Source organism: Lichtheimia ornata (assembly GCF_029851405.1).
Source record: "Lichtheimia ornata isolate CBS 291.66 chromosome Unknown scaffold00006, whole genome shotgun sequence".
Lineage (NCBI taxonomy): Eukaryota > Fungi > Mucoromycota > Mucoromycetes > Mucorales > Lichtheimiaceae > Lichtheimia > Lichtheimia ornata.
In genome coordinates, this window is record NW_026695326.1 from 377707 (window position 1) to 398038 (window position 20332).

Consider the following 20332-nt stretch of genomic DNA (forward strand, 5'->3'; position numbering starts at 1 on the left):
GCCTGATAATTGGATGTATGTGATGTGCCTGATCAGCGCTTTTATCCGTGGTCTTTTATATATGTGACATGGACCGCATATCGGAAACCCTTACTAGTTTAGTAGTAGCAGTAGTAGGGATAACGTCAAAGGAGGTAAAGGTGGTGGTGGGATAGATCTTGGTAGTACCTCTATCCAAGCAGTGGGATTTACATGCATGACAACGACCGCGTGTATACTCCTTTAGGAGGAATAAAGTGACCCACATGATTTTTTGTTCTTGCCGTAGCAAAGTAAAGGTGCAAGTTGGGCCCGTATGGCATAAAGAGGAGAGCAACGAAAGAAGAAAAAGGAATGAAGAGTGGGCATCGTTCTTTGTTCTTCATCCTGTGGAAACGACAAGAACCGGAAAGAGAATCGTGACAAAGGGAAACAGGGATGATCGACAAAGAAACATCGGATTTGCTTATTCTTTCTTTCCTTCTCCTTCCTCATCGGGTGGGAGAGAAGCATTAAAGTTGGATTAGAGAATCGGGTATATGGTCGAATCAACAATCACTCCTCTTCAAAGACGAGACGCATCCGATTCATTATGTTTGTATCAAGGTGCATCATCATCACGCTCGCACTATTACGAGCACGTATGGAGCAATGGCATGCTTTATATAAAGATGTAGATTGAATGACATCAACTTTGAAAATGATGAACATTTGCTATCCTGAAAGTATCATGAGCTCTCTTTAACCCATGGCTACTGCCTCGTGCTAGTAACATTAACGGCGCTTAGTTCATGAAATGAATCGCAAGCTGCAAATCAGCTATCATCATCTATGATGGCATACGCAATCAAAGAATCTACCTACAACCTGTGTAATGGTCCTTATCTTGTAAAAGATTCAAGCCCAATGCATCATACGATATCACGAATCATTGATTTTACTATCACACACATTGTGAATGGCACGTTGCACAAGGGTTACTTACTGGTAGCTGCGGATCAAGTTGTGCGTATCAAGTGCTTCATTGAGAGACATGCCATCGCTTTAAAACGTGCACGACTCCCACACACGCACTTGCTGAATCTTGGCTTTTTTAATTAAGGTATAGGCGAGGCGTCATTAAAGGCTTGCAGCCTTTGTACACAAAGCTGCAATCAAATGTATACACATAAACAGTGCGCTCGTGTATTTGTTTACGGGCCAAATGCCAAACGATGGATCGACATGTGTACCCTGACAACCACCGTACTGTACCCATTGCTTAGCTGAGCAATTCTCACGCACGAAGAACCCCCTTTTCGTTTTTCCATAACGATTTCCAGTACTTCCAAGAAGCGTAGTAATTCGTTCCCTGCTGCTTTATAATACGATCTCCATGCTTGTTGCTGTTTTCTTTTTGCACCATTCGTGGCCTTTCTGGTGTATTATCCTTTTTTGGTGATATGGGAATTCGCTCCCTTATTAGCATAATAGGGATGCTCTATGACTACTTTGCACATGCATGGATCAATATGCGTGCGGATGATGTGATGTGGGCTTACATAGAATACCACCCACGTGCTTGTAGAATCAAATCCGTTATGCTGGTATATGGTTACAGCAGTAAGGATGTCCATTCACACGCCAAAGTTGTGTGTGTGAGTGTGTGTGTGTACGAGGTTGATCCCAGGGCCTAAATAAGAGCAGCAAGGTTCCGTTGGCCTTTTTTATCTTTGGGGATCATCCCAATACCTGGGTGCATACATTGTATTTTCTCACCGTTATCATCGGTTGGATGAGTGGGCTGGGTGGAAGCGGAAAGAGGTGAGGAATAGACCACATGACCAAATTTGGGCCCTTCTTGACACAAATCAATGCATGTTGTATTTATGTTTCTCACGTAATCGAAATGATCACATTGACGTGTTGCTTTAGGTGTGAATGTGTGTGTTGTGTGTACACACCTTGTAAGCTCCTGATACATGCTGCCGTAATCGACTATGGCGTGCGTGGATCAGTTGACATTTTTTTCCGTAAAAGATGGAAACGTTCGTAGATGGAAGTATCGATACCTTTCCTTCTAAAGGAATGCGGTATAACCACAGACCCAATTCTGGAGGTGCAATGTGGCACATGTCACAAGGGAAAAAATGCGGGGAGAGTGAGCGAGAGGTTCCTGCACAAATAATTGTGTGGTCCGACACGATTTCATTTTTCTCATCAGGAAGATTACGTCTCATGGGGCTTATCAGTGGAAGAAAAAACACGCGCACTGTGCCGATGTGGTCAAGGTTTATCTTTGTAAAGGTTGCATTTGTTTGGTTTGTGGTGGTGGTGCGGATCCTGACTTTGTCTCCTGAGATCGGCTGCATTATTATAAAAGAGAGCCTCTGTACCTTACATTGTGATTTCTTTCCCCCTCCCTTTTTTTTTCACAAAAAAAGCACAAACCCATTTCTGCTTTTTGACTGACGACTGTTGGGCAACCTTTGTTCTTCTTTTCTTCTTCATTCCAATACAACGAATACGTCATGTCTGTGGCAAATGTGCCTCCAGTGCCCCAAGAGGCATACGATGATGGTCTTTTTATACAAGAACTTGCACCAATCCGAGGCACTCTTGTTGGATCCTTTTTTGTTGCTGTGATCCCGCTACTTGTTGTGTTGCTGTTTCTTGGAGCATTTCGATTGCCAGCACACTTTGCATCATTATCCGGTCTCATTGTCTGGTACTACGAGAAAAAAATTGGGGTGGTTGTAGCGTGTAGAATGCTCATACCGAAAACGTTTCAGTATTTTCATAGCCATCTTTGGATTCCACATGCCAGCACAACAAGCTTTCCAATCCATCGGCAATGGTATCGTCTTTGCCAATTGGCCCATCATGTGGATTGTTGTTAATGCAATGTAAGAGGAAGGAGATTTAGTATCAGTGTATTGTTGATGGCATGTATTGAAGGATGACATTGTAGGTTTGTGTATAACATTGCTGTACGTTCCGGTGCTTTTGATATTTTCCGGCGATGGATTGTCACAAACACACCACCTGATCAACGTGTCTTGTTACTCGTTATTGGATTTGCTTTTGGCGCATTGTTAGAAGGTAAGCAACACGTACTGCTGTTGTAAATGATTTGAATGAACCATGATTCTGATGTTGTGTTATGTTGCTCCCAAAAAGGCGTTGCCGGTTTTGGTACACCAGGCGCTATTTGCTCCGCCTTGATGTCCTCCTTAGGGTGAGTAGTAGTTTACTACAATGGATGATGCATGCATATGTATGCATGAATATTGAGCTAAATGGATACTATTTTACCTTTTCTTGCAGCTTCGATAAGGTCGACGCACTCACCTACACGCTCATTTTTGATACAACACCTGTTGCATTTGGCGCACTTGGTATTCCAGTGACCACATTGGCCAACCTCACCGGATTGCCTGTGATGAGTTTGTCAGCTATGATGGGTCGTCAACTACCATTTGTCAGCGTGTTTTTGCCGTTGTATGCTATTACATTCTTTGCAGGCTTCAGGGCAGGATTATTAGAATGTTGGCCTGCAGCTGTGGTGGCTGGTGTTTCCTTTGCTGCTATTCAGGTATGTATAAGCGTCAAAATTAAAAGCTAAGAGTGATTGATTTTGTGTTATTAGGCTATATTTGCCAATTGGGTGGGACCGGAGCTCCCCGATTTGATTGCCGGTTTGGTAGCAATGATCGCTCTTGTCGTTTTTCTCCAATACTGGAAACCACCCTATCGTGCCGAATTTGCATGCACGTATACACCTACTCGGCCTGCTAATGATGAGGAATCCAAAGCTGCCGAAAAAAATCAGGAACAACAACAACAACAAGAGGATGTTCAAGATGGAGCCAAGGGTGACAAGACCCAAGTAACATACGATGATCATCCTCACGACGCTGTTGCTGGTAGCAGTGGTGGTGATAGCATAAACAGCAACAGCAACAAGGGAGTGGATGGCGTATCTCCATCACCCATCACCGAGCTGGCTAAACCCACTCTATTGGAATCCATTGTTGCTTGGAGTCCTTGGGTGAGCATCATTGTCGTGGTTATCATGTAAGTTTTTTTATTGTTATAGAAGAGTTGTACATGTTGTAGCTGATCCCATATACAAATTCCTTCAGCTGGTCTTTTGTCAAGGTCCCTAGTTATGGTGCAATCCATGTCTTATGGCCACAGCTTCACGAACGTGTATGGCTGACGTTGTATGGCGAACGATATGCAGCAGCCTGGGATTTCCAACCCCTTGCCACAGGCACTGCCATCTTGGTTGCCAATGTCCCATTCACGTGCATTGTACTTTTACATGGCGCTAAGCCTAAAGTCATTCCTCAAGCCCTATGGGACACTGTCAAACAACTTTGGTTGCCTATCCTCACCGTGTCATTCATTATGGCTCTCGCTTACCTTTATAACTATTCGGGTAAAACATCCCAGCTTTGCTTTTTGATCTAGTCTCACTCACCTAAAATGGCTCATACACGTAGGTATGGTGTACACTATTGGTCTTACCTTATCGTCGGTGGGCAACGCATTCCCGTTTTTGTCAGCGTGGCTAGGTTGGTTGGCATGCTTCTTGTCAGGTAGTGATACCTCGGCCAATTCGCTCTTTGGTAACCTACAAGTGGTTGCTGCTCGTCAAATTGGCTTATCGGCTGTGCTGATGGCATCCACCAATTCCAGTGGTGCAGTGACATCCAAAATGATTTCACCCCAAAACTTGACTACCGGTGTCTCTACCTTGGGCATGCAAGGAAAGGAAGGGTATATCTTCCGACGTACGGTCCTTCACTCCATTTTCATGTGTGCCATTATGGGTGCTATTGCCAGTATCCAACAATTTGGCACACCTGGTATCATCCCTCCTGGTGATGAGGTGCTACCACCTGTTGCTTAGTGATCCCGATCCAAAAAGTTACAACAATTTTGTATGCCTACATCTCATTTCCCTTCCACTCTCTGTAGTGTAGTGTATTTGATATACCTAAACAGCCACTATCGCTTTTATTCTCTTAATCTCTCATACATCCAGCTAATATAAATACATTATTATCTTATTATGTACATTGTCCTTTGGAGTTATTCAAAGAGGCCAAGTGAAGGCGAGTAGGGATGATGAATCACCCCATGCGTACTATCAAATGCAGCCTTTGTTCAAGACATAATGAACCAATCAGATTCCTTTTCCTCTTCCTTTCTTTTTCCCTTCATCACAGCGTTTACGAGTGGATCAACTTTTACAATCATGCATACATCTCCCATAATAATACAATGCATCCAATGCATCCAATGCTCACACACGAGGATACCCGACCCATGAAGAAGGAAGGTTTCTTACGCCTTGTAAACTGAGAAATGGTTGGCCAACGCAATGAGTATCCCTTTAATCCAACAACATTCACAAGAGAAATAGATTGATTGTGAGGTACAAAGAATTGCTCCAAACAGGAAGGTACATAATTTGGGAAAGCTTCTATCCTTTGGGCGTACAATGTGAAAAGATGAATGGATGGGATGGCGAACAATATGGATGGCGTGTCAAAACGTCGAGCTGGACAATGGTGATGGTTGTAGATAGTTGTCAGGTTGCACAAAGGGTGGTGATCGCTGCCATGGAATCGGATGTAAAGTAGCATAATGGTCCAGGATGATAGCCATGTTGATAATGGATACACCCTCTTTCCACGTATTGTACATATCCCAATCCTTTCATTCCACGTACAAAACCATTATTCAGATCCATATCCATATCCATAAGAGTTCGTTTGTATTGAAGCAAGTTGTTGCTACACGTAAATAAAGCTGCTCCCATACAATGGCTATCTGCTGTCCATGTGACAAAGCCGTAACACTAGTTGCTGCAAAGGAAGAACGCTGTTTGAGGCAATGGCGTAAAGACACCGCTAACAGCAGCTGCTGCAATGAATGCTGTTCGTTTGATAGTGGTCGAGGATTGTACAAGAGATGGGGAAGTGTCAAGGGAGGCGTGTGTTGTAGTGGAGTGTATACACCATGGACGATGCCATTCAGTCAAAGGCAATCGGATCAAGGCAGTTGTAGGATTGACATGATGGGTTGAAGCAGGACAATCGTTGGCAGTTGGTAGTTGTACTTGATTGGGGTAACAGTTGAGAATGGGAGGAAGAGGAAATAAAGTGGGAGAGGAAGAAGTAGAAATTAACTTGATTGTTCTGATACTTGGATGATGTTTCTGTGTTTGAGCGTTGCTCATTCAAATCCCCCTGAATCATGGAAGTTAAATGATGGGCATGCTGGGCTGGAGGAAGACAATCGTTCGTATGCATTGGATTGGACAACAAAGGTGAATGGGAGGAAATTACTGTTAGCTCGCAATGTATGGGCTGTTGTCAATAGTATACAGCATCATCTTTCCATCCTTCCAGTCATGCAAAGTAGCTGAGTTACACCAAAGAGGTCCCTCTGCATCTTTTGCTCTGCCAGAGTCCAGCTACTTGACAATGAACAAAGACGACTCTTCATATAGCATCACGCTTACAAACATAAAGGTGTCTGTATCTCCAAACTTTACAATCAAACGTGGGGTTTTTATTAGAGCAATGTGCTCGGCTTGGCCAACAGCACCTTGGGTGAAAGTTTCACGTTCAATGTCGCAACTAGCCCAAAAAATATTTTTTTGGTCGTCGTCGAAAGAGGTTGAGCCCCGGATCCAGTTTGGCTGGTAGCGACATTGCGAAATCTGGGATTGGCAAGCTTGAACGTGAAACTTTTACACAAGGTGCTGTTGGCCAAGCCGAGCCCATTGCTCTAATAAAAACCTCACGTTTGATTATAAAGTTTAGAGATACAGGCACCTTTAGTTTTAACTATTGATTCTATATGAAGAGTCGTCTTTGTTCATTGTCAAGTAGCTGGACTCTGGCAGAGCAGAAGATGCAGAGGGACCTCTTTGTGTAACTCAGCTACTTTGCATGACTGGAAGGATGGAAAGATGATGCTGTATACTATTGACAACAGCCCATACATTGCGAGCTAACAGTAATTTCCTCACAATCGGCAATGTTGCCCATTCTATGACAGTGGAACGATGCTCCTGCTTCAGACATTCATTTCCATGATTGGATTATGTTGATCCGAGTTGATTTGGCTGAGCTACGCTCATACAAGGTTACTTCAGTTGAGCAACATAGAGCATGGTTAGATGTGTGGATTGATGTAATCCCTCTTTGGCTGTATCTCGGTCAAATCAACTCGGATCAACATAATCCAATCATGGAAATAAATGTCTGAAGCAGGAGAATCGCTCACATGTCATAGAGTGGACAACAGTGGCTATTGTGAAGAAATGGCTGTTAGCTCGCAATGCACGGGCTTTTGTCAACAGTATACAGTATCATCCTTCCATCCTTCCAGTCATGCAAAGTAGCTGAGTTACACAAAGAGGTCCCTCTGCATCTTTTGCTCTGCCAGGGTCCAGCGACTTGACATTGAACGAAGACCACTCTTCATATAGCATCATGCTTACAGCATAGTAAAAACATAAAGACGCCTGTATCTCCAAACTTTACAATCAAACGTGGGGTTTTTATTAGAGCGATGTGCTCGGCTTGGCCAACTGCACCTTGGGTGCCAGTTTCACGATCAAGCTTGCCAATCCCAGATTTCGCAATGTCGCTACCAGCCAAACTGGATCTGGGAGTCGACCTCTTCGACGACGACGACCAAAAAAATATTTTTTGGGCTGTTTACGACATTGAACGCGAAACTTTCACACAAGGTGCTGTTGGCCAAGCCGAGCCCATTGCTCTAATAAAAACCCCACGTTTCATTGTAAAGTTTGGAGATACAGGCGCCTTTATGTTTGTAAGCGTGATGCTATATGAGAAGTGGTCTTTGTTCATTGTCAAGTAGCTGGACTCTGGCAGAGCCAAAGGTGCAGAGGGCGTGTTTGTGTAACTTGAGTCATTCAGCACAGGCGATGCATGATTCTTGTACACTATTTAGGAATAGTTCAAAATGGCAGCTAATAACCTAGTCCTCCCATTCTCCATTGTTGTCCAATCCAATGCATACGAACGATTGTCCTGCTCCAGCTCAGCATGCCATCATTCAACTTTCTTGATCCAATGAGATTTGACTGAAAAACGCTCAAACACAGAAACATCATCCAATATCAGAAGAATCAAATTGGTAAGTTATTTGTAAACTGCCGGCTAGTAGCCCATTCCTTCCATTCACCTTTGTTGTCCAATCCAATGCACACGAACTATTGTCCTGCTCCAGCCCATCGTCGCCATCCTTCAACTTTCTTGATCCGAGAGGATTTGGTTGAGTTACGCCCAAACACAAAACATCATCCAATTTCACAAAAATCATTTTGCAAAGTTATTTGTAAACTGCCAGCTAATAGCCCATTCCTCCCATTCTCCTTTGTTGTCTAATCCAATGCATACGAACGATTGTCTTGCTCCAGCTCAGCATGCCCATCATTTAACTTTCATGGTTCGGGCTAACCTGATAGTAAGGTAATGGCTGTTGTTGGATCATCATTATCATGTAAAGTGTAAAATGGCACACACCCTTTTGCTATACGTGAGGATCATTTCTTTCATTTACGTGTACCTATTGTCTATCGTGAGGGTGATGATGACGATGGGTGGATGGTGTGTGTGTGGGGGGGGTCATTGATTGGCCTCAGTGTAATAGCAGTAGGGGGATTTAAACTTGGGGGACAGCAGCTCCACGACTTGAGACAACACTTCTCTTCTCTTTCTCTCTCCTCTGCTTTTATCCCATTCACGACATTCCAATCAAGGTAATGTATTATAAAAAAGTGGTCTTGTTGGCTGTGAGGTGTTAATGTAGTTCTGAACATGCATTGTCAGGGAGTGAGTGTGTCCAAGTGCTGAGGAATGAGCGTGGTTGGTGGTTGGTGGTTGCCATGGCGATATCGTTGCTTCCTTTTGCTCGTTGCTATTCATGCTCTACGCTTGGTGTCAACAGGTACATTCCATTGACGTGTTAGCTTGTATAGAGGGCAAGCTTGGTATCAAGGCGTTGGCTGGTTTGGCTTCTTGTTTCGGCTCAAAATCACTACTATGGTTTTCGGTTTCCAGCAACCCAACAACAAAGGTCTTTATGTGTATGAACAAAGGTATGTGCAGCGAACAAAGACAATGGAAAAGGCGTTTATTGTAATAATGAATGCTGCTATTATTGAATAGGTTCTTGGTCAGGTAGTGCAACTTTGGGCATCATCTCTCATTGGGTTCGACTCCCAGCCTGTACCTTTTGGCCACTTGTTGATATAGCTATTAGAGTACTGTTAGTGATGCCCACGAATGCATAAAAATATATAAATGATAAGGTGGCAAATTAGCTTCCATGGAAACCCATGTACTGACAAGGATGGCCACGCGAAGGCTTTGCCGTCACCCTCTCCCCTACGGTGCACCATGCCGGATAACGGGGGCTGCCATTGTAAACAACAGCATCTTCTATAGGTGCTGCTCGAGCCAACATGTTCGGTCTGATAAAAGGGTAGCATCCCACGCCCACAGAGGCCGACCCATAAGAGCGAAAAGCAATACATGATCCCATATCTACCACAAGGCCACTGAGTAACAGTCTGACTTCCAACGGCTAAGGCAGTAATCATTAAATGCAATTGATAGGGCCAAGATAGGGCTGACCACACTGTCGCATGTAAATCATAGCTGCCAACGATGCTTTACACAAATGAGCAAGGCACCATCCCGTTCTACCCATAGCAAATAAACATCCGCCATATCAGTAGTTGCTGCCATCAAGCGACCTTTTTGGGTTGGCGTCATCAGAGAGACACATCATGCACTGCAACAAATAAATCCGGTCTTGATGAAATAGCATACGCGAGGATATTGACTTGCCAAGAGAACGTCCAAGGTATCCATACAAGTACTTGAGGAATGAGATCCGCCATGGCACCGATAAAAACATTGCTCTGAAGATCCACCGATAAAGAGACGACTTGCAAGTAGCTGATTTCCAAAACCATGGAAACGGTATCCTTGACAACCACAACTATAAGATAGAGATCGCTTGCTTGCTTCTGAGACACCCACCCAAATTCAAATGTTGATCTTCGTCTTCCAATTCAATAGGATTCGCCATTGACAACTGTAAGGAGAGACTTTGATGGCACCAAAGAGCACGCGAAATTATAGCTTGATGGAATGATGGGCCTATAAAGCTGCATATCACTAATTTATCTTTGAGGTAATGGTAACAATACTTAGCCAGTGTCATATGAGAATCCACGATGTTTCACGCCACCCAGTACATAGTCAGGACACATTTCCTTGCTGTAGAGATGTCGAACACAGTGACCAATTCTGATAGCCGTTTCTCCAAACGATACTTGATGATGAATGCCATGAGAGATGGATACACCTTGACAGCACCAAAAGGACACGTAACATTGTTGTTTGTTGCTGATGTGATACATCCATAAGATACGTGCGGTGAAGAGAGCTTTTGAAATCAATTGGCCAATAACGAGAACACCAGAGGATCAAATAAATGTTGTTGACACTAAAGATGTGGGCTCTGTTGTTCATTGCTGCTTCTTGTTTGTAGCTGACATGATCCACCGATAACAGGCATGCGTAGCAGGATATCCATTGAAAGGGTTGTCAACAACTAGGTCCACAATAAGACGAGATACAACTTGGTGACACCAAAAGGTATAGAACTTGTTGCCTTGCCGCTGCAGATGCTTATAAAAGGAAGTGTCCAATAGGTGGTACAGTAACGAAAACCATCGAACGATGTAATAAGGCAAGCTGACACTGAAGGATGCTGTCGACGTTGCTCTTTGACCCTGACATGATTCACCTATAAAAGATGCACGGTAAATAAACAGTTTCCCGAATCCATAGAACGATACTTAGCAATGATAGCTGCATCCATGAATATTCCAAAGGACCAAAATACAAGTAGTTTGCTGAATAGCACACATACTATAATAAAAGAGGGGGTTGGTTGGGATTGGAGCCAAAAAACGGGTGACCCACTATTACCAATGAATGCCATATGAATAAACCCCTGTCGACATCCAATGATAGCTGCATCCATCAAGAATCCAAAGGGAACAAGACAAGTAGCTCGCTGAATAACTCACATGAAAGAGGGTGTTAGTAGGCATTGAAAGAAAGAATGGATCATTATTTACCAATGACAGCTGCATCCATAGAAATCCCAAAGCACCAGAAGACAAGTAGCATCCTATAATAAAAGAGGAGGTTGGCAGGCGTTGAAGAAGAGAACGGATCATCATTTACCAATGATAGCCATACGCACGAAAACATGTTGACATCCAATGACAGCTGCATCCATGAAAATCCCAAAGGACCAAGAGACAAGTAGCTCGCTGAATAGACCACATACTACAATAAACGAAAGTGGTTGGCAGGCGTTGTAGAAACCAATGGTCATCACTTACGAATGATAGCCATATGCACGAAAAGATGTTGACATCCAATGACAGCTGTATCCATGAAAATCCCAAAGAACCAGAAGACAAGTAGCTTGTTGAATAGCCTGCACACTATAATAAAGAGGATGTTGGTTGGGATTGGAGCCAAAAAACGGATCATCCTCTATTTACCAATGACAGCCATATGCACGAAATCCTGCTGATATCCAAATCAAGCCGATTCTTTGCAATCGTCCGCTTGTTGATAAGGCCCGCTACGGTGGTACTCGGCTTGAAAGCGATGGAACGATACCTTATGGGCATATGCAGTGAGAAGGTTGAGTAATATTGATACCACCAAAGAGAGCATACTTACGTGATGCCGAAGAGCCCTTACAAAGAGAGACAACGAGACAATCCTTGCTGCCCAAGACCACATGCAAATCGAGAAAGCATTGTGCATCGAAAAGCCCAAACCAGATCCTAGCTGCGGAGTGACGTACATATGGCTAAAGAGCGATGTGAATGGCAATCGTTTTTCATTGGAAATCGAATGCAGCTTGACGATGAATGCCTTGAGGAGATGCATAAATGACCTTGGTAACACCAAAGATGTCAACGCGGACTCTCATCGCTTGTTGATGACATGATCCATCCATAAGACACGTATAGTTGTAAAGATCCATCAAAGGAATCGCCAATAACCAGAACCACCAAGAGATAGAAAGCTTGCTGATATCAAAGATATACAAGTTGTTCCTTGCTGCTGATGTGATCAATCGATAAGAGACCTTCATTTCAGGATGCCCACCGAATTGCCGATAACGAAAGAACCAGATGATGGGAAAAAGCTTGATATGACACCAACGATATGGATGCTGTTACTTGTTGCTGATACAATCCACTCATAGAAGACGTTCATTGGCTGACATTCCCCAGAGAAATCGCCCGTTGCTTGGTAACCAACCACCCGAGACGCAATAAAGGTTGACACCACCAAAGACATAAACACTTCCCCATGGCTGACATGATTCACCTATAAAGGATGCACCATAAACAATTGTCCAAACTCATACAACAATACTTAGCAATCATAGCTGTGATCTTGTAAACGTCAAAGCACCAAAAGACAAGTAGCTCTCTGCAACGGTCCCTCTAAATAATGGTAGGCGTTTCAGCAAAGGTCTCCAAAAAGCATGAGAGTCCTACATACCTGAATCACGCAATCATCACCCGCAGACTTGGGAACCAAATAGACCATCAGGATGTAAAGTAATAATAAAAGCGCACAGCCAAAGAAACGTCATAGTACCGGCACTCTCCTGTGGATCGACGCGATGAAGTGCATCAATAGAGATACCATCTTCTCTCTAAAGGCAAGGAGATCAATAGCCGTAAAACGATGGAGCCGTGCGAACAGAGGATGCATTTTTAAACCCCTGAGGGCGCAACATGAATCGCACTGTCCCCGGGCACAACATGTAGAGCTCCACAGGAAAGTGTAGTACAATGACGTCCTTGACGTGCAGCCTTGATAATAATAGTATGGCTGAAAGAGGCTCTGCCACTGTATGGTGTTTGGTAAGTCCACTTGAATCCAACCAATCCCATCAAAATGAACATCTTACCTTGTGGTATTTCTCAATAGCATCATTGCCTCAAATAAAACCGTATCTCCGTGTCATCCATATTGTCTTGCTGCTGTTTCACTGTAAGTCTTGTTAATTAACATGTTTTGCTTTGTAGATCCAATACCACACATACCATTGAGCCAACCATACAGCATTCTTGTTTTGATATCCGTATCCTGTTGCTGCCAGAGGTACCATCATCCAACATGTTCACCTACCATAAACGCAATGTGAGATAAGAAGCAAACCCAATCCACACCCTTTTGTTGTCAGCATACCCAAAAGAGGCAAAGTGAAGACGTCTTGAGAACTCTCATTGTGGACAACTCGGTAAGGAAGGCACACGACGCCCTGAACCATGGTGATCACAAGGAATTGCAACCAAATACACCATCCGAAGGCAATACAATAATCAACCTGCAGCGCCAAGGTATGCCGCCATATGTACCATACTCTCATTGGATCCTGAAATTGGCATCATAAGAGATATCCACCTTCTCTCTGTAGGCAAGGAAATCAATAGCCGCACTTGGATGGAGGCCGTGTGAACAGCGGATGCATTTTTAAATCCCTGAGGCCGCATCTTGAGTCACACTGTTTCCGGGCCAAAATTCCCCAGGAGAGCACAGTACTATACAATGACATCCTTGACGTGCAGCCTTGATAATAATAGTATCGCCGAAAGAGGCTCTGCCACTGTATGGCGTTTGGTAAGTTCACTTGAATCCAACCAATCCCACAATGAACCTCTTACCTTGTGGTATTCCTCAATAGCATCAATGCCTCAAATAAAACCGTATCTCCATGTCATCCATATTGTCTTGCTGCTGTTTCACTGTAAGGCTCGTTAATTGACAGGTTTTGCTTTGTACATCCAACACCATGCATACCATTGAGCCAACGAACGGCGTTCTTGCTTTGATATCAATGTCTTGTTGCTGCCAGAGGTACCATCATCCAATGTATTCAAGCTACAGTAAATGTAATGTAAGGTAACAAGGATAGCATTCGCTGTTCATGTCGACATACCCATAGTAACAATATGTTGCGACTTCTCCTTGATGACAAGCATGGAAAGCATACACACGACACACGACTCCCCCCTTTGGATCTCGTATAAACGTGAGAACAGCAAACTACACGTGAACTTTAGAACCACAATGTCCAACTTGAACAATAAAGTAATGCAGCGATTGAACATACATGTTGTACTGCAATGGAAGCTTGAGTCATGGGCAGATCGCGCGCGTACTTGCTGTTGAATGTCTGGAACTGGAAAGTGTTGCCTTTGACCACATGTTCACCCCAATGAACGCTGTACATTGTAAGGAATGCCAGCAATTAACGCGTTGTAGTTTGTAAATGGAGACACGCTTACCTTTTTTGTGAAGGGGAAGTGAAGAAGAGTGGCCTCTTTGTTCCTCCTGTTCGCTCCAATTCGTGCACCCCATGCCACCCCGCTTGCTACAGCTATTACTGTTTATACGTAACCTCAACAATATTCTATGCTCTTAGCTCAATAAGAATGATCACTGCTCAAGACTTCAATTGAGAACAGCCCTCGTAATTAAGCTATTAGGTCTGTGCGCATTCCATCGATCGATTAGTTATGCAGCTTCACCCCTGGACCAACTTGTGCAACCTACTGTGTAACCCCCTGCCAAATATATGATATCTCGCTTTTCACGTTTGCAGTTCCCCTTTTCAATGCAGGAAACAGCCAAGTGATCCACCCAATGCACATCTAAGCTGATCGTACGATACCCAAGTATTATGTTGAATCCAATTTTCATTCAATAAAAAGTCGAAGAACACGTAGACACGGCATTGTGGACGATGTACGTACATGATACATAAGGGAACAATATAGCCAAATTGAACAGGGTACAAATGGGCGAAACATATAGAGTCATTAGGGATAATTGTGCCATCCCATACTTGATTGCTGTCGTCATGATCACCCTTCATCCATGATTGCAAAATAGGTGTTGTATGCTTTTGCTCGAGTATTATTCCAGTATCATTCATAGCTGTGAAACACCTCCTTTCGTCATAGATACAAGCCCTCTCCTCAATTCCATCCGAACCATCCTCCCCCTCAGCCGTATCCACGCGTCATGACTCATCGTTCCTATTGATGACGCGCCGCCAAGCAACCAAAGCAACATCCAAGACTTCTCATCACTGCACTTGATCGCATCCTTCCATCCATAACCATTGTAAACCCAATATTGCGGCTGACACGCTTCCTTTTCCATCCAGCTGTTGGTTAATCCGTTTCTTGGTCATTTTCCATCACAGCTCAACCAGCTAAAGGTTACTTGTATTGTGGCGTAGTTGATGGCTGATAGCGCATCATCCAAAATAGACATCACGCTCCAAATGGGCCAAATGAACCACACCAGACAATGTATACACTTCCATCCATCCCCATATAGCAAACCAATATTCAGATCCATATTCATATTAACAAGAAGTCGTATGTATTGAACCAAGTTGCTACATGTAAATAAAGCTGCTTCTATACAATGGCTATCTGCTGTCCACATGAACAAGACTGTAAGGCAAGTTGCTGCAACTAAAGAACGCTGTTTGAGACAATGGAGTAAAGCCCTTGCTAATGCAATTGCTGGAATGAATGCTGTTACGATTGGTCGTGGTAGAGGAGTGTGCAAGAGAAGGTTTAGTGTCAAAGGACTCGTGTGTTGTAGAAGAGTGACAAGAGGGCTGTGTACACGCCATGGACTTGCCATTCAGCCAAAGGCAATCGGATCAACACAATGAGAGGCTCGACATGATGGGTTGAAGCAGGACAATCGTTCGCAGGTGGTAGTTGTATGTACTTGATTGGAGCAACAGTTGAGTGACAATAAGTTGTGAGAGTGGAAGAAGTGGAACTTTAAAATAGGTCGGACACCTCTTGTATAATAAATGCATGAACGCTGTACATCAAACCTTGATATTGGGAACATCCCTCTCGAACCTGAAACTTTCACACAAGGTGCTCTTGGACATTCTGATCAACTTTATATTATAAAAGAACCTACACTTCATTATCAAAATTAGAATGGGGGGGGTATAATGTGGGTTTACTATGGAAGTCGGACTGCAGGTCAGCGCCGGTTTCCATGATTATCGAAATAGCATGTATTATCTTGGGATTCCCCATTTCGAACCTGAAACTTTGTCAGAAGGTTCGCTGGAATATGCTTGATCACCTTCATTCATTTAAAAAGTCGAGACTTTATTGTGCAGATTTAAAATGCGGGGTGATCCAAATGGTGGAGAGACCATGATCGGACATTAAGCACGGTATATAGTAGTGCATACAACAACATACCACCAATGTCAATCAAATAAAGGAGCATGGTCGGCCCATTGTAGACTATCAGTTGCCTGCACACATAATGAAAGCACGTGTTTCATGGCATCAAGAAAAGAGCGCTCTTGAATGTTTTTAATGTCATCTTTCATACGAACATCGTCTTTGGGAGTATTTATAAAATCTACAGCTGTGGGCAATGACCGCCGTCGTACACAAAATATTATGCCGACGATGATATAAGCTCAGATAGCCGTAGTATGCTAGGTCACCGGATACGTATTTCAAGTTGCCATCAACTTCATGGCTGATATCTGATTCAGCATTCCAGGATAAGCAATCATTGACTCGTATCGAAAGTGGTGAGTGAAAGATAAAAGGGCACATTCCATGAGAAGTACTTCGATAGATAAGTGATGTTGTGCAACAATTGAACCTTCTCATAAGAGGGGCCGGAGCGGGCCATCGACGATTCGCTATCATCTTCTCGAAATCCGGATCATGTGGGGAATGTTTTCAAGTAAAGCTTTCAATAGCGTGAGCGAATGACCATAAAAAAGGAGGACTTTCTAAGCCTTGTTACGTTTGTATTGATATTGGAAAGTTAGCCATCATCGGTCAAACTATCAAAAAGTTTGATCCATTGATGTGGCATAAACTACGTAAAACTGTGATAGGTGATCAACTACCCTGATGATATAAGGCAGCTCAAGCTTTCAAATGTCATACATGGTGAGTACTTGTAAACTCGCACGGAAGGAAAACTCATGTCTTTTGCGAATATAGAAGATGATGAGAGTGGTGCAATTGTGCTATAGGATGAGTGCAGCTGTACGACCTAATTTCCTTTTTCATTGCCGAATCGAAAAGTCAATTGGAAGAACATCAAAAGTAGCTTATGTATACAATGTGGCTCATATCAACATTGGTTATCCACAAACAAAGCTATCGATGCATTATTTGAAGTAACTTGACAAATAGGCAATCAACCAGGTGGTATTTATGCACGATCTAGATGGATGATCAAGGCGACGTGGAGGTTGAAAGGGCAAACAATGACAAGAGGACAAGATGATGGTGATGATGATGCAATAGGGGGTGGGAAATAGCTTTAGCATTCTAAAAAGTCTGCCGTCATCAAGGTTTCGAGCACCACCTCAGGATCAATATCGAACTGTGGGATCTCGGTCGTACAGCCTTCATATTGCCACTTGTAGTAAAGATATCGGCACACGATCTCCAGGATTACAGCTCTGATAATACTAGTTAGCTGCTGCTGCGCGTACCCGTATTACTACTACTGCTACTACTCACTTGATGTCACGGAAAGGGATCTCGTTTTCCACCGATTCCTTGAATTGGGCTATCGCGTAAAAGAGTGAGCAGTTGCCATGGCTGCGCGTGCGTGTTGTTGCATTGTCCAACCTGGCCCAACGAGCATGTTCTTTATGGTGCCGGATCGCATGGCTGCTTCCCGATGAATGACAAATTCGAAACCATCAGCACTGATAAGTTTGACGTATTCGGAAGGTGTGGTGTTGTCGTTGCTCATTTATGTATGTGTGAAGTGTGATATGCGAATTGGATTTATAAAAGCAAGTAGGAAAAGAAAGAGAGGGAAAGAGATGCAATATGGATGGCTCAATTTGAATTGCTACATGTGTATTAATCCTCCTCCACCTCCACCCTCCTCCTAGGCTCGGTCACGCCGTGATTTCCTGCCCATCGTACCACGGCACTGAGGGCTTCCACAATAACATGTTTGATCTTGACCACCACCAAATGTAGCAAAGTTGTAATCATAAAAGAGTTCCTCGTCCTTGGATATGTCTCTCGATGCAAATACTCCCACAAAGATCTCGTTCCTCAATGACCTGCATAAATTAGAGTCACAGCGTGTCCTTTTTGTGAGATAAATAAAGCGTACTTACCATTTCTCAATATGACAATTGGGTTCACAGCTATGATTGATGAATCTCGCTTGACTTCCTTTGATACCAGCATCAATGACCAATCCAGGCGAATATTCCAGAAAGTAAAAGTTTTGCTTGTTCTTGTACGTGGTGCGCATTCGCTGATCGCACATGTCTTGTGTGATGATCTCGCCACAATATTCTGTAATCAATTGTCCCTTTGGAATATCAACCAATGTCCTCAATCCCCATCCTCGTCCTTGCATGGTCTATGCTCATAACACATTTAGTAAAAGATTATTCCTCCCACTTCCCCCATTACCGTATCCTACCTGGAAAGGCTCCAGTTCTTTCACAAATGCCTTGTTTTGAAACCTCCGATTCCCGCATTGATCACCACTAGCACATGTATGAGGATCGCATTCATAAAACATCATCCTATATACACTATTAGTTATACGTCCATACACACAATGCCATCCATGAATTGAAGGTACCTGTTTAAGCAATCTTCACCACATCCCATTTTGCCTTCAACCGGTCGTTTGCATTGACAGGGTGGTGTCTCTTGTACGCCATGCTTGCCCTTGCCCTTGGCTCCCAATGGAATATCTGATAGAGCATGTTGATACTCACGTGTATGGGACATGGATAGGATGATATATACTTACTTGATGTTATTTGTATATAGGTAGGTGCCAGGATACCAAGGCTGTGTTCTTCAACAATAGAAGGTGGGAGACTGAATTCCTTTTCTTTGCGCAAGAGCCAAACTCCTTGATGCATCGGTAATGGTAGACTGAACTTTTTCTTTTCCTTTGTCGTCGACTTTTTCTTGCCATTCAATGGTTGCTTATAGTGTGTGGAATACATGCCGGCCTTTAGAAACGATTTTCGCTGGCACAATAGGCGTTGACTACATAGCGTCATAGTGAGCACTCGTTTGATCCATTGATGGTACAATCCAAACTTACAAGGTATCTTGTGGTATGAAATCAGATAATGATGCAATGTGTTCCTCGATTTGTGGCGCTGATGAAGATTTTGTTGTTGTTGTTGGTGTTGTTGATTCGTCCTCGGAAGATGTGTCATCTGTTTTTGAATTGCTGCTACGGTTCCTTCGACGAGTGATAGCACGACGCTTGGTGGGACGTTCATCCTCTGGCAATGCTGGAGGTGGATAAGTCATGTGATCATAGCCTTGGGTTGGATATCCTCTGTTTTTCCATCGTAGACCACAAGCGTTGCACAGCCTGTATGATTCACGGGTAAGATCATTTGTCATTAATGCATCTCATTCCACAATCACTCACGTGCTTGTTCCTAAAGGACCACCACGCCAACGAGCTGTTTCGGTTACCCCACATCGTCGACACCATTTATTAGGAGGCGTGATTGAGATTTCTTTGACACTGATATCCGCAGCAGCAGCAGCTGCTGCTGATGATGATGACGATGATTCGATATGTGACTTGACGAGAGATGTTGTATCATTTGGTGTATCCACAGGTGTTGTTACTGAAGATTCCTGAGAAGTTGGGATTGGTGTTTCATCATTTGCCGTGTCCAACGATAACGCCACATCGGGTGGTTCCTTGAATGCATCCACCACTGCCATCACCGAAGCATCCACCATGGTGGTCTTATCATCACCATCCGCATCAGACCCTTTCATAGTTGTTGATGATGCTGCTGCTGCTAACTCTTGTGGATCCAATATCCGAGGACTGTCATCATCAATCATGCCCTTTTCAGAATCAAATTGTAGCATATCATTTGTATTGGTCATATCATTGAGAGGCTGAGGAAGGTCGTGCGCTCCTGCTGCTGAAATACCAAGAGTCGTTGTTGATGCTGGTGGTTGTGGAATGGCTGTCATTGTGACAATGGGGGCGTGTCAAACGACAATGAAAGACTGGTTCAACAAGGAAGTCTCGTGCAAAGTAAAAAGAGTTGACTGAAAAGTGCCAATCGCAAGTGAAAGAGAGATCGCTGAAGAGTGAATGAAGAAAAGGAAAAGAAAGACACGAGCGAAAAGGGGCAAGTGAGTGAG

At 43.6% G+C, this 20332-nt stretch overlaps 4 protein-coding genes across 4 annotated transcripts; 1 reads left to right on the forward strand and 3 right to left on the reverse strand.

The window, feature by feature from the left end:
- Window positions 1-2489: 2489 nt before the first annotated feature.
- O0I10_002299 (uncharacterized protein) lies at window positions 2490-4876 on the forward strand (the record flags this gene model as incomplete). The annotated part of the gene is made up of 8 exons (XM_058482383.1): window positions 2490-2686; window positions 2751-2864; window positions 2930-3060; window positions 3139-3196; window positions 3286-3553; window positions 3608-4035; window positions 4104-4402; window positions 4467-4876. The coding sequence occupies 8 exons, from the start codon at window positions 2490-2492 to the stop codon at window positions 4874-4876; spliced, it is 1905 nt and encodes a 634-aa protein (XP_058346881.1).
- A 5676-nt stretch (window positions 4877-10552) lies between these two features.
- O0I10_002300 (uncharacterized protein) lies at window positions 10553-12674 on the reverse strand (the record flags this gene model as incomplete). Its single annotated transcript, XM_058482384.1, has 5 exons — window positions 10553-10819; window positions 11441-11545; window positions 11606-11630; window positions 12498-12568; window positions 12627-12674. 5 exons carry the CDS (start codon window positions 12672-12674, stop codon window positions 10553-10555), a joined length of 516 nt encoding a protein of 171 aa, XP_058346882.1.
- Window positions 12675-17477: 4803 nt separating this feature from the next.
- On the reverse strand, window positions 17478-17918 carry O0I10_002301 (uncharacterized protein; the record flags this gene model as incomplete). Its single annotated transcript, XM_058482385.1, has 3 exons — window positions 17478-17619; window positions 17681-17729; window positions 17792-17918. The coding sequence occupies 3 exons, from the start codon at window positions 17916-17918 to the stop codon at window positions 17478-17480; spliced, it is 318 nt and encodes a 105-aa protein (XP_058346883.1).
- A 141-nt stretch (window positions 17919-18059) lies between these two features.
- O0I10_002302 (uncharacterized protein) lies at window positions 18060-20158 on the reverse strand (the record flags this gene model as incomplete). The annotated part of the gene is made up of 7 exons (XM_058482386.1): window positions 18060-18240; window positions 18298-18548; window positions 18612-18717; window positions 18777-18891; window positions 18951-19195; window positions 19254-19532; window positions 19593-20158. 7 exons carry the CDS (start codon window positions 20156-20158, stop codon window positions 18060-18062), a joined length of 1743 nt encoding a protein of 580 aa, XP_058346884.1.
- Window positions 20159-20332: the final 174 nt, after the last annotated feature.